This window comes from Crinia signifera, chromosome 1 (assembly GCF_055691185.1).
Source record: "Crinia signifera chromosome 1, ASM5569118v1, whole genome shotgun sequence".
Lineage (NCBI taxonomy): Eukaryota > Metazoa > Chordata > Amphibia > Anura > Myobatrachidae > Crinia > Crinia signifera.
The window spans coordinates 119047048-119073581 of NC_139217.1; the positions used below are offsets into that span (position 1 = coordinate 119047048).

At 44.6% G+C, this 26534-nt stretch overlaps 1 protein-coding gene across 1 annotated transcript in view; it reads left to right on the top strand.

The window, feature by feature from the left end:
* RXFP1 (relaxin family peptide receptor 1) overlaps positions 1 to 26534 on the top strand; it is a 188661-nt gene that overhangs the window by 46425 nt on the left and 115702 nt on the right. The window contains exon 2 of the mRNA XM_083172505.1: positions 20608 to 20751. Coding sequence (XP_083028631.1) covers positions 20608 to 20751 — 144 coding nt within the window. The remainder of the gene's footprint in view (positions 1 to 20607; positions 20752 to 26534) is intronic.

Consider the following 26534-nt stretch of genomic DNA (forward strand, 5'->3'; position numbering starts at 1 on the left):
CGACGTTGGGCTAATGACTGTCGGGATCCCGACTGTCAGTGTGCTATACCACACCCTTAACAATGTATAGAGTGTATTTTTGATTAATTTAATGTTATCTTCAGTGAAAAAAAACTGTTTCTCTCAAAAATAAGAACAATTTCAAAGTGATCCCAAACTTTTAAATAGTAGTGTACATACATATATATATATACTGTCTATGTGTGTGTGTTTTGTGTCCAAAATCCATGCATTCATTATCTCACGCATTAATTATTTCAATAGTCTCCTTACCGGTCTCCTGAAGAAAAGACTCTCACCTCTACAATCCATTTTGAATGCAGCTGTGAGACTGATATTCCTAGCTAGAAATTCAACGTCTGCTGATCCGCTATGTTAGTCCCTCTACTGGTTGCCTATATTCTATCGTATTCAATATAAAATACTTCTACTCAAATACAAAACCATTAACCTGAATACATATCTTCGCATATCTCAAAATTTATCCCTGCCCAACCTCTCCGATCTGCACAAGATCTGTGTCTCTCAAACACACTCATCACTAGATCCCATTCACAATTCCACCCTATAGGATGCCCTTCCATGCACAATAAGACTCTCCTCTAGCCTCCAAACTTTCAAGCGTTCCCTGAAAACTCACCTCTTCAGGCAAACTTATCATATTCCAGAACCCCCACATAACCTCCAGTAGCATTCATCTCTAATTGCATCCCATCAGGACTGTCTTGTAATCTGGTGGGACTGCCACGCTATGGAATCCTATCCATAGATATCCCTCCTATTATCCCTATAGATTGTAAGCTTATGAGCAGGGCCCTCCTACCTTTAGATCGGTCTATTACTACCCAGTTTGTTTTATCACTTTTTCAAATTGTAAATCACACTGGAATATGCTGCACTATATAAGAAACTGTACTAAATAAATACATTTAATAAAATATGTAGGTTTCATGTAAGAATCTGCCCTGGAAATGAATAATGGATTTGTTTGTATGTGAGCAGTTCAAAAAGTCCCACATAATACACAAAACTGATCTACAGAGCGCAGTAATAGCAAACATAGCCTTAACATAAACTTACAGTACTGCATATCGCACATAATTATCATAACCTTATTAATGGTAGTTTCATTCATTACTGTAAAAAATAAATCTTAATGCCTTTATGGTGCATTGTCAGCACTTTGTAATAATTATGAAACCTTTTAAAATTTGAGGAAAGAATTTGCTGTCAGCTTCATATTATTACTACAATTAGCTGTACTAGGTTGCTTTATGTTCTGCCATTTAAATCATTCTGCTCACCAGCTCAGACAGCAGGTTCTAGCTTGATTTGTTTGTGATATGTGACCCACATTTTGTAGAGCACTGTGTGCCCTTTGTTCAAATGAATATTAATGGCTGTTATTATCGTTGTACAATATGTGAAAGTAGCCAAGATTAAAGTACTATAACACTGCTAAAGAAACCCTTTAAATAAATCACAGTAATTGCGTCTTTAATTTCAATTCATATTTATAGGTAAATAACATATTTGTATTTTTCGCAAATGTTATTGTACTACTATTTCTGTGACACATTGATAAATAATGGTAATAGGTCTGCCTCTGCTATAATATATAATTATGTAAATACAATGTTAATCTTCGGAAAGGACCAGGCACATCAAGCGGCTCAATTTCAGCTGGGAGATATTTTCCTGCTCCTAAAGATAGCAGTGATTTACTGACTCAATTAACCTGTGCTCCATTAATTAATTGATATAAAATAAACCCTTACATCAATTAAATAATGGCATTCAGATTAATGCAGTGAAAATATTAGTGTTAAGTTCAGAAGCAGATAAATATGTTGCTTATGAAATCAGTTTTGTGACCTCTTCAAGGATAGAACAGCAGTTCTTATTTAAATTGTACTGTCCCCACTTTCCAGAACTAGCTCTGGTGGCTTCATTGTAAAAGTTTAAAAACAGGATCCAGGCATTTGAAATGCCGGCAGCAGCTTCCCGAGATCCTAACAGTAAGTACTGGGGTCAGTGGCGTAACTACTTTAAGGCAGCCCCAGCAGCCGCTTGGGGGAGCAAGTAGCAGCAGGGTCTGTGTGGGCGCCGGAACCCGCTGGATGCACTGACATGCTGCTGCCCACTGACTGAGCACTGGAGGAGAGTCAGCCGTAGCGTGGGTGGGGCCATGGCAGAGATGACAAATTCTCCCACTGATTCAATTGACTGTACACAGAGCCGGCTATTGGCTACTGTGTACAGGATGGGCGGGCTGATGGGCGTGCTAGGGCTGCCTGGGATGCATCAGAGCCAAGGGAAGCAGCAGTGTATGCTGGTCTCTCTTCCTCTCTTCTGCTTCAGCTTCTCCGTTATGCATGTGATGTCATCATGTCACACGCTGGGGAAACAGGCTGGAGAGGAGCATGGAGAGGGGGCGCCACAAACTTTTTGGCAGGGGGGAGCAAAATTTATAGTTACACCACTGACTGGGGTTATGGTTTGGGGGAGGGTTAGCCTGCAGGTAAGGGGTCTGTTAGGTTTAGGCTGCGCAATAGAAAGGTTATGATCGGGTACACACATGACCAACAGATCGGTGGACCCACCATCTCTCTGAGTGGCTGATCCAGGTAAGTATGCACACTTACTGAACAGCTGCTCAATGTGTTGGCCAGGACACATCTGTACAAACTGCCATGTGCACAGATATACTGTATCTGAAATATTGGCAATCAGTTGTGCTACACAGCCGACACTTTGTTCCCATTGGAGGTACACACCCAGGACGGGCTCGTGGTAGTTGCTTGCTCAATAGTATGTACACAACTACAGGGTTAAGGGCCCCATACATCAGCAATTAATTGTGACAATTTTCAGATATGGAGATGATTGCCACAATTAATTTTAGATGTGTGGGCTCCCCCTTTTGGCAATCCCAATCAAAATCGCCAATCGATTGCTTAATCAGGTTTTTAAACATGTTTAATAATCTGGTATTATCTGCAGATCTTTTTTATATGTGTGGGCATTGTAAAATTCATTTATCTGGCCAAAAAATCCCTGTATCTGGAAATCCATAAATTGTGATTGCTGATGTATGGGGCCCATTAGGCTGTTGTGGGGTGGGTTAGGGTTAAAATACTCAGCGGCATACATCAGGATTGGGATGCCTCCATTGGCATTTTAACCTTTGAGATATTAACCGTTGGGATATTGATATCATCTCATCTTCTGATGAACTCCAATATTTCTCCATCAGGTATTCAAATATGTAAAGTGACTCCTAGTGCTTTTGCAGTGCTGATATATAAAATGCAATATACTTCAAAAAGCCCACATCCATTGTTTAGGACTACAGGAATCCAAATGGGAATAACAAGTAATGTGAATAAATTGCTATGGCTTGATGTACTGCAAAAGGTTACAAGTGGAGTACCCCAGGGATCTGTACTTGGACCGGTGCTTTTTAATATCTTTATTGGTGATATTGCAAATGGAATTGAGGGTAAAATGTGCCTTTTTGCAGATGACACAAAGGTATGCAACAGGGTAGACACACCAGGAGGGGTAAAACAAATGATTGAGGATTTAGGCAGATTAGAGAAATGGTCAAGAGAATGGCAACTACAGTTTAATGCCAAAAAATGCAAAATCATGCACTTGGGTCTCAGAAATCCAAAGACTCAATATAGTATAAATGGCACTATAATGGAAACTACTGAGGAAGAGAGGGATCTAGGTGTCACTATTTCAGGGGACTTAAAAGCAGGTAGGCAATGTAACAAAGCAATGAAGAAGGCAAGTCAGATGCTTGGTTGCATAGGGAGAGGTATCAGCAGTAGAAAGAAAGAAGTAATAATGCCACTGTATAGGTCATTGGTACGACCTCACCTAGAGTATTGTGTTCAGTTCTGGAGGCCATATCTCCAGAAGGATATAAATACATTAGAGACTGTACAAAGAAGAGCAACTAAAATGGTGCATGGCCTACATCACAAAACGTACCAGGAAAGACTAAAAGATCTTAATATGTATACTTTAGAGCAGAGAAGGGAAAGGGGGGACATGATAGAAACTTTCAAATATATCAAGGGCTTTAACAAGGTACAGGTGGGAGACATTCTTCACAGGAAGAGGAGCAACAGAACACGAGGACATGCACTGAAACTAGAGGGAGGAAGATTCAGGGGAAATGCGAGAAAGAATTTTTTCACAGAAAGAGTAGTAGATAAGTGGAATAGCCTCCCAACAGAGGTGGTAGACGCAAATACAGTAGTACAATTTAAACATGCTTGGGATAAGCATATTGATATCCTTACAAAAAAATAAGGATCAAATATGGTTTGAGGTAACGTTTAAAAAAAAGGGGCAGACTAGATGGGCCAAGTGGTTCTTATCTGCCGTCAAATTCTAATATAACCAGTGTGCTGAGTACTGAGTATTAGTTGGAGGGATCAATGCATGAGTAGGCAAATAGAAGAGGCTACATAGTGTTGTTGATATTGAGTCTTATTCCAGGGTTGCTGAAGGAGGGGAGGGAGTGTATTCTTAACCTATACTGCTTTAAAGGGCCTGGGATCCAGGCATCCTCTTAAATCTGCGGCAGTGTCGCTGACACTTTGAGTGATTGCACCATTTACTCCTCCGCATTCCCCCCAACAAACAGCCATATTACAAATTCCCCTTCCACATTCTCTCAGATGCACCTTTGGCTAAGGAGTAAAACAGTGCAGTAGAAAGATCTTTCAAATTTTTTTAGGCGTTATAGTCATGCCTCCCTGGTGTGCGTACACCCCCTAGAGAAGTGATGGCTAACCTTGACACTCCAGCTGTTGTTAAACTACACATCCCAGCATGCCCTGCATCAGTTTTAGCATGGCCAAATAGCAAAACTGTAGCAGAGCATGCTGGGATGTGTAATTCAATAACATCTGGATTGTCAAGGTTAGCCATCAAGGCCCTAGAGCCTGGGGCCCATCCTTGCTCTCGATGGCCCTGTTTGATTCTGATTTGGAATTAGCCAATTTTATTCCCAGCTCAGAATCACCATTTCTAATTATGTGGCATCTTCTTTACAGTATTCAGCTAACACTTTCCCCTCGTGTTCTGCATCTCTAGAAATTGCCTTAACTCTAAACAGATTTGCTTTATTCATCATGTATGGAGATGTATTATTGCTTACTCCAGGCTGCTTCCACTTATATCACAGGTCTACTGTCATAGCCATGCAAGGCAGTCCCGCGGTTCTGCCGATATCAATTTAATTTCGGCACACATGAACATCAGTTAGGTCATACATTAAATGGTGCAGAAAATTGGGTACTTGTTTCCTAGCACGGCGCCACAGATTTTGATTATATCCATCGGGTCGGAAAAATCGGTTCGATCGCATCACATGCCAACCAAATCGCATGCGATGCGATCGACCCGATTTTTACATTGGAATCAATGTAAAATGGTCCCTGAGACCCGATTTTACATTGATTTCAATGTAAAAAGCCCCAAAACGCCCCATTTTAATACCAACCCCCCCCCCTCATGTTTCAAATGCCCCCCCCCCCTTTGTTAACGCCACCCCACTATTGACGCCAACCCGAAGGGTGGCGAGCGCAGCAAGCCCGCGAGGGGCGGCGGTACGTGTCCTCCGACCTTTTCATACTCCCACTATCCACGTCGGCGTGGAGTTGATTTCATATAGTGTGGCGAGCGCAGCGAGCCACTGAGCCCGAAGCGCGGCGAGCGGACGTGGATACCTTCACAGGTATCCGCGTCCCCTCGCGGGCTTCACAGGTATCCGTGTCCCCTCGTGGGACTCGCTGCGCTCGCCACGCTTCGGGCTCGGTGGCTCGCTGCGCTCGCCACACTGTATAAAATCAACTCCACGCCGACGTGGATAGTAGGGGTATGAAAAGGTCGGAGGACGCGTACCGCCGCCGCTCGCCACGCTTCAGGTTGGCGTCAATAGTGGGGTGCCGTTAACAATGGGGGGGGGCATTAAACATACTTTTTACCATATTCAATGTGAAATTGGCCATATTGGCCCATTTCACATTGTCACCTATGTAAAATTAGGTTGATTGCGTTGATCGCATCGCGGGCCATTATAATGGCCTGCGCCCAACGCGATCAACCCGATTTTCACTTTAACAATAATTTAACATTGTTCCCTATAAGAAAATCGGGTTGATCACGTTGGTCGCATCGCGGCCCCTTATTAGGGGCCGCGATGGACGCGATCAACCCGATTTTGTCTTTCACCGGCAAATTAGCTGGTGATTGACACAAAATCGGGTCCATCGCGTTGATTGTATGCCTTAAGTGCCTTAAACTTAAGGCATACAATCAACGAGATGGGCGCCGTGCTAGGAAACAAGTACCGAAAATTGTGTAAATGGGCTTAAAATACTTAACAACAGTGGTGGCCAAACTTGTCCTCGAGATCTACCAACAGTTGTTTCTGACAACATGTGGATCTACAGTATAGTCGGAATGAATGCAGCATGCTTGAAAATGTGATTTGGTGTCAAGTGTACAGTACTGTATGTCATTTTTGGATTGTAAGGGTCATTTTTATTATGTTTTTGTGCACTGCTGCCACTTTAGTACTATATTGGTGACAAAGATGGCAAGCGTATGTATGTTTTAAAGTGTAAATCAGCCATAGGTTTTTAGGGCAACGTTTATAGTTGTTGTGGCAGGTTATTTTTTATTATTATTTTTTCGAGGGGGGGGGGGGGGGTTATTAATACAAAAGGAAGAAAATTTAAGCTGTTTCTATTGATTTATTAAAATTTTTTATTATTATCAACTTTAAAAAAAAAACAGATCCCAAACCGAACACAAAAAACTTGAGGGTGTTTTTTTCAGAACCAAAACATGATGATGTTTTTAGAACCAAAACCAAAGCATGAGGGTCTGCGCGCTCTAGTGTACTCTGGTCCTTATAAGATCATGCCACCGTTGGCTGGCAAACCATACCTTTGTGTATTTTCTTTTACTAAGCTCTGATTGGCTTTTTTTTAAAAATACTACAGGTCGAGTATCCCGTATCCGAATATCCGTTATCCGAATTATTCCGAAAACCAGACATTCCAGAAAGTGAATTTTTTTTTTTTTTTTTGCTAAAAACTCACTGGGGACATTTGTAACAGCATCACTGGGGACATGATATGTAACTGGCACTATATATGTGCAGGACAATGATTGCTTGGCATTCAAATTCAGTGCTGAGATAGTACACACATTTTGTTTCACGTTTTGAAACCTTGTTTTTTGAACAAATAAAATATATTTGTGTGTATTTTATGTGGTAATAAAATATATTTGTGTGTACATTATGTGTTTATACAGCATAAATGCAAGATACTTCAAAATACATCATTGAAATATTAAAATATTCCAAAATACGGAATAATCCGTTATCCAAAATTCTCCTGGTCCCGAGCATTTTGGATAAGGGATACTCAACCTGTATTTTATTTTCTATTAAAGAATGTAAAACATACAAGCAACACTCGCCCCTACATACATTTAGTAACACAACCTGTAAAGTTTAAGCAAAATACCAAAGATGTTCCTATAATATATTGGCTGGCATAGTAAGAAATGAACAGAAAAACTGATCTGTATTCCTGGCGTATATTTATTTGTACAAACCATTCTCACTGCTCTTCAATAAACATATTGCTGTAGAGGTGAAAACTACAACCTCCACAGCTATTAAAAACTGTCATCTGACAAACTCAATTTTCTGTTGGTATTGCTTCACTAATCTTCCCGTGAACACCTGAGGTGGTGTGGGGCTGGTGAAAAGGAGATTAACCCTTGTTTCTGAGGATATCTCACACCAATGTCACATGGGGCCTTATTCTAGTTCACTCTTTCTGACAAAATCCTTCTTAGATGGACAAAACCATGTGCACTGCAGGGGGGCAGATGTAAAATGTGCAGAAAGATTTAGATTTGGGTGAGTCATTTTGTTTCTGTGCAGGGTAAATACTGACTGCTTAATTTTTACACTGCAATATAGATCTCACTTTGAAGTAAAACCCCACCCAAATCTATTTCTCTCTGCACAAGTAACATCTGCCTCACCTGCAGTGCACATGGTTTTGTCTATCTAAAGGCCCATACACACTTGCCGACTTTAAGCTGAAACTCGCTCAAAACAGCCGTTTTGAGCGAGTTTCAGCTTAAAGTCGGCAAGTGTGTATGGACCACCGATGCCCGACTAGCGATGATGCGCGCTCCCGCATCATCGCTAGCAAAGTGGGCCGTCTGCTGGTTTTACCAGCACGTCTGGCGATGATAGCTCATATTTGAGCCATCATCGCCAGGTGTGTATGGCAGCCGGGCTGAAAGATGAGAGACTTTCAGCCCAGCTGACCGGCCGCTCCCGCCCCCCGCCGCCCCCACCCCCTGTCGCCCTCACCGTCGCCTCCTCCCCCCGTCTCCCCACCGGTGTATACTCACCCCGCCGCCGTTCCCACGCCGCCACACTGCCACGCTCCACTCCTGCGCCCGACAGTCTCCCCGGCCAGGCCACACAGAGTCAGGCCGGAGGAACGCCCCGCCCCCGGCCCCCAGCTCCCGGCTCCCGGCTGACATATGCATGCAATCGGACATGGATGAGATTTTAAGCCAGTAATATATAGATTGCTGGCACATGCCAGCAATCTATATATTACTGGTACCACTGGCCACCAATGCATAATGTATAAGCCAGTAATATATAGATTGCTGGCACATGCCAGCAATCTATATATTACTGGTACCACTGGGCACCAATGCATAATATATAAGCCAGTAATATATAGATTGCTGGCACATGCCAGCAATCTATATATTACTGGTACCACTGGGAACCAATGTATATATAGATATATATATTTATATATAGATATAGATATATATATATATATATGTTTATGTATATGTATATATATATATATATATATATATATATATATATATATGCCAGTAATATATACATTGCTGGCACATGCCAGCAATGTATATATTACTGGCACCACTGGCCACCAATGTATAATTTTTATGGCGGCAATGTATACATTGCCAGCGCAGGCTAACAATATATACATTACCCCAGCAATTAACATGTAGGTAAACGGCACTAATGTGGCATATGTAATAGCCATTACGGTGTGTGATAATGGGCATCATGGTGTGCTGCATAATATTTAATGGGCATCAGTGTGTGCCATTATCTGTAATGGGCATTATGGTATGTGACGTAGTGTGCATCACGGTGTATAGCATGCATTATGGCCATCGCAGTGTGTGGCATAACATGTAATGGGCATTACAATGTGTGGCATAATGTGTAAGTGGCATTACGGTGCGCAAAATAGATTTTTTAGCAAAGATAAAAAAAAAAAAAACACTTTAAGGCCGATCAAGAGGCGGGCAGTGGGTGGTTAAGGAGTGGGCCACTGTAAGAGAATATTTCAAAACAAAAGTGGTAACCCTTATTTTATTATGGCACAGGTGAAGGAATTTACCCGGGTGGGGCGGCGTGTACTTGATCGCTGGGCTCTGAATATATGCAGCCCAGCGATCAGTTTTCAATCAGGCACCAAGAACAGAAATGCAGTGAAATAAAAGGGCCGTTGCTCCCACCCTTGGATTTCGAACCCCGCCCATTATGTAAATAGCCTTTTTATATGAAAGATTTTCAGCAAAGTCTTTCGCCTCCTGAAAATCTCTAGCTCTTTGGGGAAAATAGCTCAGTGTGTACGCACTGCTTTGGTGAAAGATTTATCTTTCAGAGATTTTGGCAAAGTCTTTTGAAATGAAAATCTCTAAGTGTGTATGGGCCTTTAGAAGGATTTTGTCAGAAAGAGTGAACTAGAATAACCCCCATGGTGTAATATGAGGGTATACAATAGTAGCCAATCTACTCTTCATTGCATACATTATTAGACAGTAATGTTACTCCATCTGATCATGGGAAAAACAAATATTTGTAGACACTGCTAGAGGAATGCAGGAATCACCCTTATCCATATCTTCCAACCATCCTATTTACATCAGGGCAGTCCCCATTTTAGAGGATAGACCAACTACCGTATTTGCCGGCATATAAGATCACCGGCTGTATAAGATGACCCCCCAACAATAGGAGGGCCCAAAGGAGGGCCCAGCTAAATACAAAAAATGGCCAGGAGGGTATGAAATGCCCACGGGCCGAGAGGGCCTGATTATCATGCCCACAGGCCGGAGGGGCCTGATCTGTACCCACGGGCCTAGTGCCCGATCCCCCGGTGGTCTAGGGAGTGGTAGGTGGCCTGGGGCTGCCTACCTGCTGTTGGGAGAGGCCGCAGGGGGGAGCTTCGTCAGATCTTCTGCTTTCCACCCCTGCTGGCCTCTCCGGATCCGGCCGCAATCTTTCTTCTGCCGCTGGCCTGTCCTGGCCGGCGGCGCTGCTTCTCCTCTTGCTGCAGGAGGCGCCGGAGATCTTCTTTCTTGATCCCAGCGTCTTCTGGCCTCTTCAGCGGCCGCAGGAGCTCTTCTCGCCTCCGCAGTCTTCTGCGCCGTCCTCCGGCGGCTTCCGGCGTCCTCTTGCTCCTCAGCCGGGAGACTTCTTTCCTCATCCTCCCGGCGGCATCTGACATCAGACGGCGGGGGCGAGGCTGAGTACGGCGCGGCGAGCGCTGATTGGTTCGCTGCAGCCGTCTGCCATTGGCTCCCAGATAGTGGGAGATCCAAACTGCCGTGAGCTGCGCTTTGGATTGGTGGCCGCAGCGGCGCCAGATTCAAAGCACCTATCCGTTCGCCGCCGCTTCCATCCCCGCTGCACCTGTACTGTGGGTTCAGGGATCATACATCTTATCCCCACGCCCGCCTCCATTAACCCTGCGCATCCTGGCCTGTGTACCCGGCGTATAAGACGACCCCCCAGTTGGAGGCATTTTTTTCAGGGGAAAAAAGTAGTCTTATACGCCGGCAAATACGGTATTTGTGTTTGAGATTCATGATAAGACCACCAAAGAACGAAGTACTGCTTGAAGTTGATTTTTGTTAGAGATGAGCGGGTCCGCATCTTTGAGATCCGAACCCACCCGAACATCGCGATCCGAGTCCGGATCTGAGCTGACTCGGGAGTTCCCGCCCGATTCCGGACTGAAAACGAGGCAAAACGTCATCATTGCGCTGTCAGATTCTCGCGGAATCTGGATTTTATATAAGACACACGCGCGCACCGCCATCTTCACTCCATTATAGGAGAGGGAAGAGGGTGGTTGGGATCTGTGCTCTGTGCTCTCTACTGTGCGCTTTAGTTTGGTGCTGCAGTGCTCACTCGATTAGGGTCTGCACGCAGGGGCTGCTGACTGTACACAAGTCCAGTGTACAGGGGCTGTGTTCAGTGTGACAGGGGCTGTGTCCAGTGTACAGGGGTTGTGTCCAGTCTACAGGGGCTGTGTACAGGGGTTATGTCCAGTGTATAGGGGTTGTGTCCAGTGTACAGGGGTTGTGTCCAGTCTACAGGGGCTGTGTCCAGTGTACAGGGGCTGTGTACAGTGGCTGTGTCCAGTGTACAGGAGTTGTGTCCAGTGTACAGGGGCTGTGTACAGGGGTTGTGTCCAGTGTGACAGGGCCTGTGTCCAGTGTGACAGGGCCTGTGTCCAGTGTTACAGGGGCTGTGTCCAGTGTTACAGGGGTTGTGTCCAGTGTACAGGGGTTGTGTCCAGTGTACAGGGGCTGTGTACAGGGGCTGTGTCCAGGGGCTGTGTCCAGTGTACAGGGGCTGTGTACAGGGGCTTTGTCCAGGGGCTGTGTCCAGGAGCAGTATCCAGTGTACAGTGTAACATCCTTCTCTCTGGGCTACCTCTCACCCGCCTCGCACCTCTCCAATCCATTCTTAACGCTGCTGCTAGGCTCATCTTCCTCTCCCGCCGCTCTACCTCCGCCTCCCCCCTCTGTTTATCTCTTCACTGGCTCCCCATTCCTTTCAGAGTTCTCTTTAAACTCCTCACCACCACCTACAAGGCTCTCTCCTCCTCCACAGCTCCCTACCTCTCTTCACTGATCTCTATCCACACTCCCTCCCGTCCTCTTCGCTCCACCGCTGACCGCCGACTGACCTCTCACCTAATCACCTCCTCCCACTCCCGTGTCCAAGATTTCTCTCGCGCTGCCCCCCTGCACTGGAACAACCTCCCGCCACCCATCAGGCTATCTGATTCCCTTACCTCCTTCAAGCGCTCCCTCAAAACCCACTTTTTTCGACTAGCCTATCCCTCCTCCTAACCTCTTTTGATCCTCCTATCCTGCCTCCGTTCCTACTTATCCTATTGTATTTCGTTCGTCCACCCACCTATTTTTAGTATGTTAACTCTTATGAGCAGGGCCCTCCTTCCTCACATACTCACCCTACCTCATTACCTCACCTGTGCTCCTGTCCTGTTCTTCCCTTCCTCTACTTCATCTTCGGTCTCCTTGACAATTTTGACACCTACTTCTGAACTGATGCTGATTTTTTTTCTACCAGCTATACCCCTATTTATACTGTATCTTTCTACACACCCTGTACGTTACCTTGTAATTTGTTTTTTTTTTTTGTTTGCTATGTACGGCGCTGCGGACACTTTGTGGCGCCTTATAAATAAACGTACTACTACTACTACTACTACTACAGAAGCTGTGTCCCGGGGCAGTGTCCAGAGGCTTTGTCCATTGTCCAGGGGCTGTGTCCAGGGGCAGTGTCCAGTGTGACGGCTGTATCCAGTGTACAGGAGCTGTGTCCAGGGGCTGTGTCCAGAGGCTGTGTCCATTGTCCAGGGGCGGTGTCCAGAGGCTGTGTCCATTGTCCAAGGGCTGTGTCCAGGGTGACGGGCTGTGTCCAGTGTACAGGGGCAGTGTCCAGTGTGACGGCTGTGTCCAGTGTACAGGGGCTGTGTCCAGGGGCGGTGTCCAGAGGCGGTGTCCATTGTCCAGGGCCTGTGTTCAGGGTGACGAGCTGTGTCCAGGGCCAGTGTCCAGTGTCCAGGGGCTGTGTCCAGTGTGACAGGCTGTGTCCAGTGTAAAGTAAGAGAAATAAATAAAAGTAATAAATAAAATAAAAACACATTTTTGGAGGATGATGGAGGAGGAAATAGTGGGAGATCAGCAACCTGATAGAAGTGCTGAAGCTGATACCACCAGTCATGACAAGGCCGCTGGTCAAAGGCCTAGAGGCCATGTGAAATCAAAGCAGAAATGTCATTTTACAAAGGTCCATAAAAAATCCAAACAGGTAAAGTTTCCTACAGAGGAGCATACAATTGGCAATATGCCATTCACCACACGCAGTGGGAAGGAAAGGCCTTGGCCTTGGCCTTTGTTTCTGACTGATGGTACAGTGTCTCAGAATGATGGTAGCCCTTCTGGTAGTACAATCAAACAACGGAAACAAGGACAATTTCATCTTGCACCTCTTTGTCTTTTTTGCTCTTTGGAGCATTTCTCTTTTTTTGTCGTAGTTTATTAAACTGCCACCCTGTCTGCCCCTGCAGTGCCGCTCTGCTTCCAAGATGTGCCAGGTTGGAAGTGTAAGGTCCACATGTATGTTATGCCCACTGCTGTCGCTTAGCTTAGTCATCCAGCTACCTCGGTATAACCCTTTGGCCCAACTACAGTAAATGAAAACAATTTTGTGAGCTGTGAAGTGATCAAATTTGACTAGAAATGAGTGGAAACTAATGTTATTGAGGTCAATAATACTTTAGGGGCAAAAACAGGCCCAAATTCTGTTATTTTAGCCATTTTTAGCATTTTTTCATAAAAATCCAGATCCAAAACCAAAACCCGCAAGGGTGTTTTTGCCAAAACCAATCCAGATCCAAAACACGAAGGGAGATCCAGATCCAAAACCAAAACCCGAAAAAGTGGCCGCCGCACATCTCTAATTTTTGTATAAAGCTGATACATACTGTACATGGGGTGATATACGTGATGTAATCCTGTGAAAGGGTTAATAAACCAAATACTAATGTAGGGTCTGTAGTTGATAAATATATGCACGTTTAAGATATAAACCCATCATATATGTATAATATAAAGTGAATATTTATTTGATACTATATTACATTTCTGTATTTAAACAACACTTGCTGTTATGTACACATTGATGGGGCAGGGGATAAGATGTATACTGTATGTGTATTAAATTAAGGAAATAGGTGTTAAACAGTTGTGCCCAGTGTAGTAAAAAAAAGTTCTGGAATCCCCTCACACCGTCACTGCTGGAAATCCCCAGAGCTGACAGGGGAGTGTCAGTGGGTGGGGTTTCAGATCACACCACCAGAGAGAGGGGTCAGGTGACACAGCTCTACAGGGGTATAAAAGAGGAGTGCATCAGCTACTCAGGCTCAGACTGGAGATAAATATTGGTGCCCCCCAACACACACACCATCTTATATAAATATGTATGTTATGGATATTATGTTTAGAATAAAGAGAGTGTGACATCTATGGTCCTGCTAAGAGGAGGAGTCAGCCACAGAAGCAATATCAACGGCTTTCAAATAACTGATTCAAACTCACAGGGGAGTAGAGGTGCCCCCTTGGGAGCAGGATCCCGGCGGCAGATGACTCCATTGCCTCCCAGAGTTCTGCCTCTGCTCCAGTGCTAGCACCTTCCCCCCTAGTTCCCCAAGTGGCAGCCGGGCTGCTGGGCTGGCTTCTGGGCACGGGGGGGGGGGGGGGGGGTTGAAGCCGGAGAGGGAGTTTGGCCAGCGCCGTTGGTCACCACTGAGAGTCTGTTGGCTGTGTCTCTGATTGAGCTTACCTCTCAGCTCCCTGGCACCGCCATTCATCAGAGCTGTACACATAAGTGGTGACCAGGAGAACTTGGGTTGAGTGGAGTTCCCTAATAGACTGCAGTGTTCGCACAAGCAGATGACTGAAGCCCTAACCTCAGTCAGTAGCTACAATTTAAACTACCAATAGCACATCTACTTCCTAGCCAAAAACAGGAGGAGGAGTCAGGGGAGAGACAGACAGAGCAGCAGGAGAGCTAAGAGGCAGCGCTGATTGGTGAGATCTGAATCCCAAAGACATTTCACCATCTACACACATGCTCTGGCTAAGTGAATGACTATGACATAGTTTAGCCCTTGGGTTGCCCACTGTCAGAGCACAGACCTTGCAAGCCAGCAGAGTAAAGGTGCATAGACTAGACAAGTACTCATATCCGCTCTTAGACCAAAGCAGTACAGATAAAAGTAACCCAGTTTCTTAAATAATCTAGCTACCAGGTCTTAGACTGTACTATAAATATGTCAGGCAGCAATGGCAGAGAAATTATCCTAACAGTCCTAAGAGTGTACCAGAATACCTACTGGAGTACAGCGGAGGGGGGTTCCAGAAGGGGTGTGGTATAGGAGCCCGACAGTCATTAGCCTGATGTCAGGATCCCGACTGCCCAGACTCAGACAGTGGGGGAAGGGCAATGAAGCCCCTTGTGGGCTCGCTGCGGGCACAATGGCTCGCTACGCTCCCCACTTATTCTATTCTCCCTCTATGGGGGTCGTGGATCCCCACGAGGGAGAATAGCCGGTGGCCGTCGGGACCCTGAGTTTCGGGGTTTTAACAGTCGGGATTCCGACGTCGGTGTAATGACTGTTGGAATCCCATCCGGCACCCCCCAGAAGACAGCATGGTATATGTACCAATTTGTCAGTGGTGTTATAAGAGCGATACATTTATACAGAGATGGCTGAGACTAAATCAGTATGGTAGTTACATTTGTAAGCAAGACTTCCAAGTCTGCTTTGCTGCTTGTGACCTGATACAATTGTAGCCGTACGCTTTTATATGCAGTGCTCATAGACCAAGAGTCTATTTCTCCTATGGTTATAGACACATTTTTTACAAAGCCCTTATTGGCCCACAACCTACTGTATTGCAAAGTAGGGATGACCATCAATGGGTTAAACCATTGATGGTTCCCTTGTGAATGGTAGGACCCCATGCTGTCTATACTGTATAGACTCTATTGGTTACTTTTGGAATTATTGAAGGAGAAAATTCATGATACTAGTTTACCTAACACTGGATGTATAGTGCATTACAGTTATATGATCAGTGCTTCATACTTGCCTTACTTGTCCAGGAGACTGCAGAATTTTGGACGTCCTATTGCGTTCCCAGGATAGTACATATCATCTGTATGATCTGCAGATCACAGCATTTAACAGCGGGGATGGAATCATGATGACGCAATTCAAAGTGCCATGGTACCTGCAGGTTTGGAAGAGAGTCCAACAAATGTGCGGTGTTCTTAATCTTTGGGTTTATCACCAATGTTTTCATTTTATTTTAGTAATGTATAATATTGAATTAGAACATTAAGAGTAAATAAGCAAATCAAATGGAATTAATTAATTGTAAAATACGTATTTCACTTCCTACTGTATTGACATAAAGTTGAACAAAATGTTTTTAAATAGATGGGCACAGTTCTCAGATTTTTCACACAACTCTTCAGTATCTGCTAATGTATGGTAGGGAGAACAATACCCCACATATTGACTGCCCAGCTATCTCTACTCATTTATCTATATATACTGTATATTTTTTGTCTAAAGCAATCATTACATTGTCTGGCACCTTGCTGTAGGAGTAAAGTTAGTTTAGGCATTAAAGCTCTGTCATTTTTCAGCCCCCATAATTCTGACTTGTATGATTCAATCAGTGAGTCATCCAAATAGTGTTACATCTGATAGAGAAGTGCACAGCACAGTGATTAATGACAGCAGTTTGGAATTTAAAATAAGAGAGTGAGTTCCATAAAACTGTATCTGGAGTTTGATTGAGTACCTTCTATAATCTCTCCTTTATCCCTGATGGGCCATAGTGTTCACATCCCTGTTTTCATACACATTAATATTACTATTAGAATCCAGCAGAATTAAATCCTGGAGAAAATAAAATCTTCATCTCTTGCATAAGGGGGTCAGGAGGATTATATGCTCTTCCTGTTGCATATAGTATAAGATGTGCGCCAATTATGCCTTACATACAGTATGCATAATATATACATTACATTACATACAGCAGGGAGAGTATTCATACAGTATCCAAGCACAAGGATCAGAGCAAGCTTATTTCTTTCCATATAAACATACAGTTGAGTGGTTAGCTGTAAGAAAAATGTTGTTTTCACACTTGGCACAATGATCTGACATTTTATGTCAAAAACTGCGTGTACACAATGGTCCCTATTCAATGTGGCTGGCGAGGGGGTTAAGCGGAGGGGATCGCAGAAAACAAGCAACCCTTGCTGTTTAACCCTTGCGCCAGCCGCTCACTCTATTCAATGTTCTGGGGAAATCTTCGCTGTCAGAGGACAGTGAGGATTCCCCCAAACAGTAAGGCTCGCGGCTAATGCAGATAGCCCGCTGCATTTAGCTGCGAGTCTCGCTGTTTCTGCGGCTGCATAAGCCGATTCCTGCTCACTCCAAATAACGGAGCGAGGGGAATCAGCGCATCTGGGGGGGTCAGTTGAAAACTGACAGGGCGAGCTCTGACAGCAAGCCCCCGGCATTGAATATACCCCAATGACTCAATGTGTATACGAAAGCACAAAATATTGTAATCTCAAAAATAACATTAGTCTTTAATGTGTAAATTAGACACACATGAGCTATTTAAAATAATAAGTGTGATTTTCTCTGTAGTGTTTGCTAAGCACTCTCTTTGATTAATCTTATCTAGCACTCACCTTTACTGTGGCTTCAGACATCCTCTAAGGGGGCTGATTGCATATAATCCTCTGTCTATGGCGATCAAACCCCCACAACCGCTCCAGCAGTTGGAGATGGCTTTTAAGAAGAGGACTGTTTTTCCCAAGCTAGACAATGGTAGTGTAGGAATGTGCAAGATGTGCTGCCCATCCATGCCATGATCAGTTCTTGAGCCTCCCCCCCTACAACTCCCTTATTCACCTATCATCTATACCGGTATCTCTTTTCACTTGTGTTTACTCATCTCTACCACGGACTACTTACCCCCTGGTAACATGCAGACTGCTCCTCTGCTTCCCATACATCTCTGATGCGTTGTGTACTAAGACTTTGGGGGAGATTCTCTAAGAATCTCCGCCCCCCTTCGCCGCCCATCGCATTTATAATTATCGCATATGTTGTAACATATGTGATAATTATAGCAAAGGACAGCTCTTGCGTTAAGAGCTGTCCTTTGCGGTTAGAGTCGCCGGGTCCCAGCAGGTCCCGGTGGCTCCCCCCTCCCTCACACACCCGGCGCTGCTGCTGCTGCGCCGGGCTCTCCTCCTCCCTGCACCCGGAAGAGGATCAGTGCAGGGAGGAGGTCACAGGTCCGGGCAGCACTGCGCTGTGCTGCCCGGACACAGGTGAGAGGGCAATGCGGGGCGGCGGGAGTCCGTGCGGGGCGGCGGGGTTTCGGCGCGGGGCGGCGGAGGGTTGCGGTAGAAGCCCATTGGCTTCTATGGGGCATCGCCAGATTTTTCTGGCGATGCCCCCCCCCCCGCCGCGGTAACCCGGTGGGGGGATGCTTACAGCATCCCAAAATGCGGTAAAAACCCTGATAACGGGGTTTTTACTGCATTTTTAGCTTAGAGAATCTCCCCCTTTTGCTGCTAATTGTTACCTGTGCTCTGTTTTTGTTCTTCAGTTACTGTTATGTTTAGTTCTGTGTACCCTGTATTGTTCTAATATGTGCCCTATGTACGGCGCTGCGAACCACTTGTGGCGCCTTATAAATAAAATAATTATAATATCAGAGCGTGCATGTAGCTAATAGTTATAGATAACATTCTGTGGGCATATATTTTGTAAAATAGACTGTTTTACTTTGGTGGGTTTTGGGACAGGAGGGCTTGCCACATTTATGTGTGAGACACAGCCAGAGGATTCATTATATCTTTACAAATATAGGGAAAATGGCATTGCTGTATTTCTATTACCATGTAGCATTTAAATCTCATTGATCATCCTTTTCAGTGTCCCATGGGAATATTTCTTGGTGCTATTCTTGGCTAGAATAACACCCCCCCCCCCCCCTTCAGGCACATGTGAAGGATGAGGATCATCCAACTGATTGAGCAGCCACCGTTTATATATAGTGTCAGCGAGTTAATGTTTCACACCAGAAAGATTCCCAACAACAACTCAGAAGTCCTGCGCAACAAAATGTGTGCACAATATGGGCAAGCTGCTACGAGGAGGTCCGATCCCAAATACTGCCTTTCCCTGTGACAGTGAATAGAAATCTAGTGTACGGGTAGGTATCCGAAGATACCAGATTTTGGGGTCGATCCTCAACACCAGCGCTGACTTAAAATTATGAACCACACCTCCCTTAGAGAATGGTGGCATCTCCTCTTCTCCAAATATAGAATCACTTAGGGGTGAATTTATAAAGCTTGGAGAAGTGTTATCTATCCCCATAAAGAACGTTATGAGCAAGGTGATAATGGTTCAGCCAATCAGCTACAATATGTAAATTGACAGGTAAGAGCTGATTGGCTGAACCATTATCACCTTGCTCATAACATTCTTTATGGGGATAGATAACACTTCTCCAAGCTTCATAAATTCACCCCTCAATGAGAAAACCAGGCACCAGTCAGGTCATCATCTGTCCGGTCCACTTTTTCAATAATTCCCTCAAGGAAGAGAAATGGCATAATAGTGCAAAACCTCTTTATTACAATGACATGTATAAAACAAAACAAAAAAATCCAGGAGATGAAAAAGGTGGAATTTACCAGACAAGCTGGAGAACCAGATGGATATGGCTCTCAAGTAGGCATAAGGGATGGTGAGATGTTTTTCCCGGGTCAACCACCGCTATAGTCCTAGTTGTATCCAACCGTTTCAAACTCCTGGTCCAAATGAAACAAAGCTGCTCCGCTCCTGAGCTGTGTTTCATTTGGACCAGGAGTTTGAGACGGTTGGATACAACTAGGACTATAGCGATGGTTGACCCGGGAAAAACATCTCACCATCCCTTATGCCTACTTGAGAGCCATATCCATCTGGTTCTCCAGCTTGTCTGGTAAATTCCACCCTTTTCATCTCCTGGATTTTTTTGTTTTGTTTTATACATGTCATTGTAATAAAGAGGTTTTGCACTATTATGCCATTTCTCTTCATTGAGGGAATTATTGAAAAAGTGGACCAGACAGATGATGACCTGACTGGTGCCTGGTTTTCTCATTAAGTGATTCTATATTTGGAGAAGCGGAGACGCCACCATTCTCTAAGGGAGGTGTGGTTCATAATTTTAAGTCAGCGCTGGTGTTGAGGATAGACCCCAAAATCTAGTATCTTCGGATACCTACCCGTACACTAGCGAGTTAATGTTGTTGTGAGGGTAATGGGCATACAAGGGTTTGAAAACTGGAGGAAGATTTCAGATACACGTGTAAAGGCAATAAGCAGCAACACTTATGATTGATCTGGTGTTCCATTGGATAACTTGTTTGGTGGTTACAGTATTACAACTATGAATAGCAGTTCCTACTATTACGGCAGCTGTATTGTTTTATTTATGATTTTTTTTATATGATAGGTAAAACTTCAGTATAAGTAAAAAGTGACATGACTGTTCATCTTTTTAAATTAGTTGCATCTTCGGAAAATGAGCCCTCGGACTACTCCTGTCCTCTTGGATACTTCCCTTGTGGCAATATCACAAAATGTCTTCCTCAGTTGATGCACTGTAATGGAGTGGATGAGTGCGGAAACCAAGCAGATGAAGATAACTGTGGTAGGTCACACATTTTTCTATAGCCTACCATTACCATAATGCCAATCAGTAGAGAGAAGAGTATATACTAGTTTTCCACAAAACTGTTCTTATACTACTGTATGCCATGTCATGGGCTCTGTTCCTACTGTATTTGTCTTGCTCACCAATTACACCTAGGTGTTACCAGTGCTGTAGACACACATCTGAATAGGACCTTTTTTCACCTCTTCCCATTAGGCATTGTATGGGGCATGTGATTCCAGTGAACTCAAACAGACTTATATGTAAGCCACTTGGTACTTTTTACTAGTGCTTGACAGCTATTGGCTTTACTAATGCATTACTTTGTACTGACCAGATTGGCCACATGTGTTTACTTTTAACCTTTTGAGTGCCAAGTGAATTTGTCAAAATTGGTGTGAAAATTTGGTGTGAAAACATTTTTATTCATCATAATGCCCTGTACTGTTTACCTTTATATAGAAAATATAATCTTTGGTAAGTAACGAGTAAAGCTGCCAACGTCCACAGGGTCGGGTGCGCTGGCTGACGCCAGAACAGCATCGGAGGACACGCTTCACATACAGTGGCAGGAACCGCCAGATCTCCAACCCTGGCGGACGCTGGCAGAGAGACGCGAGCGTCTCATATGCATGAGCGTCCCAGACACTCTGCGGCTGTGGACATAAACCCTGCCCGTCTCCACTTCAGTGAGACTGACATGGTTAAGGGGTGTGGCGCACGTGCGTCTTGTGCACAAAAAAGGACGCATTTGGCAGTGCTCCGTGTCAAATTATGGCAAATGCCTCCATTTCAAACCCCCACTATCCACGTTAGCCGAAGCGTGGCAAGCACACTCATTATGTGTCCTCCCGACCTGTTCATACCCCCACTATCCACGTCAGTATGGATTTGATTTTATAAAGTGTGGCGAGAGCAGCGAGCCACCGACCCCGAAGTGTGACGAGCAAGGGGACGTGGAAAACGAGCCCGACTCGTGGCGAGCTCGCAAGGGGATGTGGATTACTTCACATATATTCCGCATCCCCTCGCAGGGCTTGCTGCACTCGCCACGCTTTGGGCTCATTTTCCGAGTCCCGCACTCGCCACGCTTCCGGCTCACTTTATAAAATCAACTCCAATGCTGATGTGGATAGTGGAGTATGAACAGGTCAGATGACGTGTACCCTTGCGCTCAACACACTTCCGGCTGTCGTGGATAGTGGGGTTGTTTACAGAAAACATTCACACCTGGCATATCATCCATCTGAAACAGAAATGATGGCATGTGTTAACTGGCAACTGGCAAAAAAAAAGAATAAAACCAATGAACAATGTGCCGCAGTCACAGTCACTTCACCTTCACCTCTGACTGACTACGCTGAGTGCGTCAGCTGGGTCAGTCAGAGGTGAAGGTGAAGTGACTGTGACTGACTGCGTAAGCATTCTGACCGACTACGCTGGCTGCGTAAAGCTCTGTACACACAGTCGCAGTCACAGTCGCTGTTCCACTTATTGGGGGAACGTACACACAGTCGCAGTCACAGTCGTAGTCATAGCCGGCGATTAAACTACACAAATAGCGCTTACACTATGCTGGAGGGACTGCCGCCGCCGTGCTGAAGGGACACTATGCTGAATAGGACTGTACTTAAACTACTTAACGGGCACCGCCGCCATGCTGTAGGGACACTACGCTGAATAGGACAGTACGTAAACTACTTAATGGGCGGCGTGATGATACACAAGTACCTTATCTTTTTTTACACAACATTTTTTATTTACATTTATATAACAAATGTGAGCGACGCTGTCATTTTTTTGCCGATATTTTGCACATCTCTCAGACATGTTGGCATTTTTTAGCGGATATTTTACGCATCTCTCACAGAGATGTTGGCATTTAAAGGGTTAATATTTAAAAGTTGAGCTGTCTTTAGATTTGTATTATGAGAGAACACGAGCTTCTAGCCCCAATCTTTTATATCTGACTGTTGATGCATAGCAAGATAAATCTGAGGCCAGTGACCGGTGGTTTCCCCAGTAATGTTCATTTCTGCTTTGTATGATTCTGCGGTGAAAACTATGGCTACCATTATACTTCATGGACATGTCTGTTGTGGTGAGGCAGGTAAAGCAAAATCCCTGATAAACCATGGCTCAAGCTGGATTTTCCGGTTCAGTAGTATAGTTCCTGGCAGCGGCATAACTACCATAGGTGCAGGGGGTGCTGCTGCTATGGGCCCCAGAGCTGAAGGGGGCCCATCTTTGCTGTCAAACATATATGTTTTGCATACATTTATCACCATCAGTTGCTAAATATGGGGCCCTTACAAACTTTTGCTATGGGGCCTACGAATATCTAGTTATGCCTCACGTTCCTGGCAATAAAATCACCAATGGGAATTACTGTGGGTAATTGGATACCCTCCAAATAGTAAATCATATCTTTATTACAACGTGTTAGAGGACACAGTGTTATGATAAAACTAAAATAAACACTTAAATGCTAACATGTTTGCCACTGGAACGATCCAGACAAGCATGGAGAAATACTTGAAAAGCATCTAATGAATTCTCTTTATTTATAATGAAAAATAAAAGGAATTTAAGGTCTGAATTAGATACTATGCCGAAGGTTTACTTGTATTCAGTTCTGAAATAATGTATGTACAGTGTTACAATCCTTTGATCTGCTCAGTTCATCCACTCTGTGTTTTGTATTACAAACACCTTGAAATGAGAAAGAAAAGATAACATCTTTATGTATGCCACTTAATAAAAGTGCCATCACTGTTCTCTGTATCAAGTAGCTGATTATCATCAGGGTGCAGATACAGTAGCACATCTTTTACTAACTGGAATTAAGATGTGATCAGCAACAACATGATCTAACAACTGATGAAATCTATCAATTGTTCACCAGCAGCAGAGGTTATAAAACCAAGCACTTTCCTAACATAACAGCATATTCATCTAGAATGCTCGCTCTGGTACAACAAGCCTTTTAGAATTGGCTAGCTTCATGAAATTCAGTGCCCATCACAAAGTAGGAATCCATCCAGATAACAATTACATCTGACAAAATGTGTTTAAATTCAGTCACACTCCATTAGATGTAACACTATCGCAGAACGTATCTTCCTAGAAGTATGATGCATTCAAATAACCTGATTTTTAATAGATGAATTAACAATAACTTATTTTCTATTTTGTCTGATGAGATTATTCCCCAATAGAAAATATATAGCTGCAAATTAACAAGAGATCTTATCGGGGCAGCTGAACAATTGCCACTCTGTCTGCCAGTCTTGGGGCGGGATGCTCTAACATCCGCGGCTGGCTACCGCATCCGTAATAATAGCATATGCATTACCATATGTGATTATGAGGACAGCTTTTGCAATAAGAGATGTCCTTTGTGATGCACTGCAGATTGACAGTGCTGGCCATAGGGTATGCTGGGAGGATCGGTGATGTATCCCTCACACAACGCTGTAGCGAAAACTCCTTAGGCTACTATGGCCGGGGTATCGCCATCTTTCTTGGCGATACTCGCTGCAGTGGCGCTTTAGTGCATACAAAAATGTGGTAAAAACCCAATAGCATTTTTGCGTTAGTGACGTGACCTGTCTTTGCTAGATCATACGTGCGCACAGCATTGAAAGTCCAGGCATGTTCTTCCAGTAATAGATAGAACAGAAAAATTATAACTAAACAGAAAAAAAAACCATTTTGTTACATGAAGGAAGAATAAAAAAATATTTTAATTTAATTAGCATGCAAACGAACAAATATAACAAGGAGGGGTATTGTTATCACTCGTTACTAATCTTAAACTGTACCCCAGACAATGACCTCCTGTACGTTTTCAATTATGGCAGTTAGGAGTTGATTGGTTGGGACACTTTTTAAGATTAGTCACTTGTTATTAAGGCTGCCCCAAAATATGCCTTTTTTTAAAATACGTTTTTAGCCATATCCTAAATAGACCCCTTTAGAACATGCCTAAATGAATGACGTAAAATGAAAAACAAGAAAAGAACATTTATCCTGAAGCATTTATGAATCCTTTCAGCAAGGTGACATGTATAAAGAATATACTTTTGAAGCCTAACAATTTGCAAATTTAAATAGCAATCTACTAATTTGCACAAAGATTCATTCAAGAAACTAATATTACCTATAATTACCTTACAGGGTGAGTCAGGGATTTGTGGCTCTTATTCAGCTGCACATATAAATGTAAAATAAATCAGAACAATCTCAAAAACATTGAAAAGCTCCCTTTAATGTTACACAACATGGTTATCTGCACAAAATATGCAATTGTCAACTACAGATTATTTGTTAATACTATTATGTAGGGTACACAGCAGAACGATCATGATCATGAGGCGATCATACGATGGTCGCACGATCTGTTGGAGCACCCGATCTGCATACAATCCGATCGCGATCTGTACACCCCCCGCTGCAGATCAAAATTACCACGTAAATGTACTGCCACACTTATGCCCCTTTCAGACCACACTAAAAAACGGGTATTTTGCCAATTTTTAACCGTTTTGAAACGGTAATCTGTGCGGTCTGAAAGGTGCAAAGTGATTTTACCATTTTTTTTGGTGTAAAAACGGATCTGAAATGGGATTCCTACCCCCCCCCCTCTCCCCTGGGCAGCGCAGGAAGGGGAATAATCGTGCTGGGGGCAGTGGGTTCCTACAGTGTATGTTATATCAGTGGCGGGGTCCCTGCAGCTACTAGTTCCCATACACTGCAGGGACCCCGCCACGGATATACAATGTAGGGACCCCCTGCGCTGCGCTGCCCAGGTAGGATCCCTGCTGTGGGGCTGGAGGACCCCCGGGCAGCCTCTCTCCCCCCATGCCGCTCCCCCCCCCCCCCCCGTCATGTCCTCCATACCTACAGCGTCTGTCCTGCGGTGAGAGTGTTTCGGGGGAGCTCATATTCAGTCCTGCTCCCACTGTGGCTGGTCCAGGCTCCGGGGGTGGGGGAGGCTGCGCACGGGTCCTCCCGCAAAACGGATTAATTTATTGGGGGGGAGAGGCTGCGTGCGGGTGCTCCCGCAAAACGTACTCATTTTTTGGGGGGGGGGGGCGAGGGGAGAGAGGCTGCGCGCGGGTCCTCCCGCAAAACGGATTCATTTATTGGGGGGGGGGGGGAGGAGAGAGACTGCGTAGGGGTCATCTGTAACAATTTATTCATTCGGGGGGGGGGGGGCTGGCATTTTCACTAGGTATTTAGATGCGGTGTGAAAGGGGGTAAACTTCCTCGGATTCAGTATTGAATCCCGGCGGTCGGGATCCCGGCGTTCAGAATCCCGACACCGGAATCCCGACAGCCGAAATGCCGACAAGGGGGGGACGTGGATCGCCCCCCCTTGCGGGCTCGCTGCGCTCGCCACGCAGCGGGCCCGGTGCCTCGCTACGCTCGGCACACTAATTTATTCTCCCTCCAGGGGTGTCGTGGACACCCCAGGAGGGAGAAAGTTTCGGCATTTCGGCGGTCGGGATTCCGGCGTCGGGATTCTGAACGCCGGGATCCCGACCGCCGGGATCTTAACTGCATCCCACTTCCTCTGACTCGTTTTAAAAAAACTTTTTAAATACCTGGTCTGAGCAGGTTTTGCGGTCTGAAAGCAGCATTACTGGCACAAAATTGGCACGAATATTATGGGTAGCAAGCCTAACACTTTTGCTGAGATTGTTGGGGTTACAATGCGGTCCATCAGGGGTGGCCAAAATTTAGTTTAAAATAAAGATGAAAAAAATATATAAATG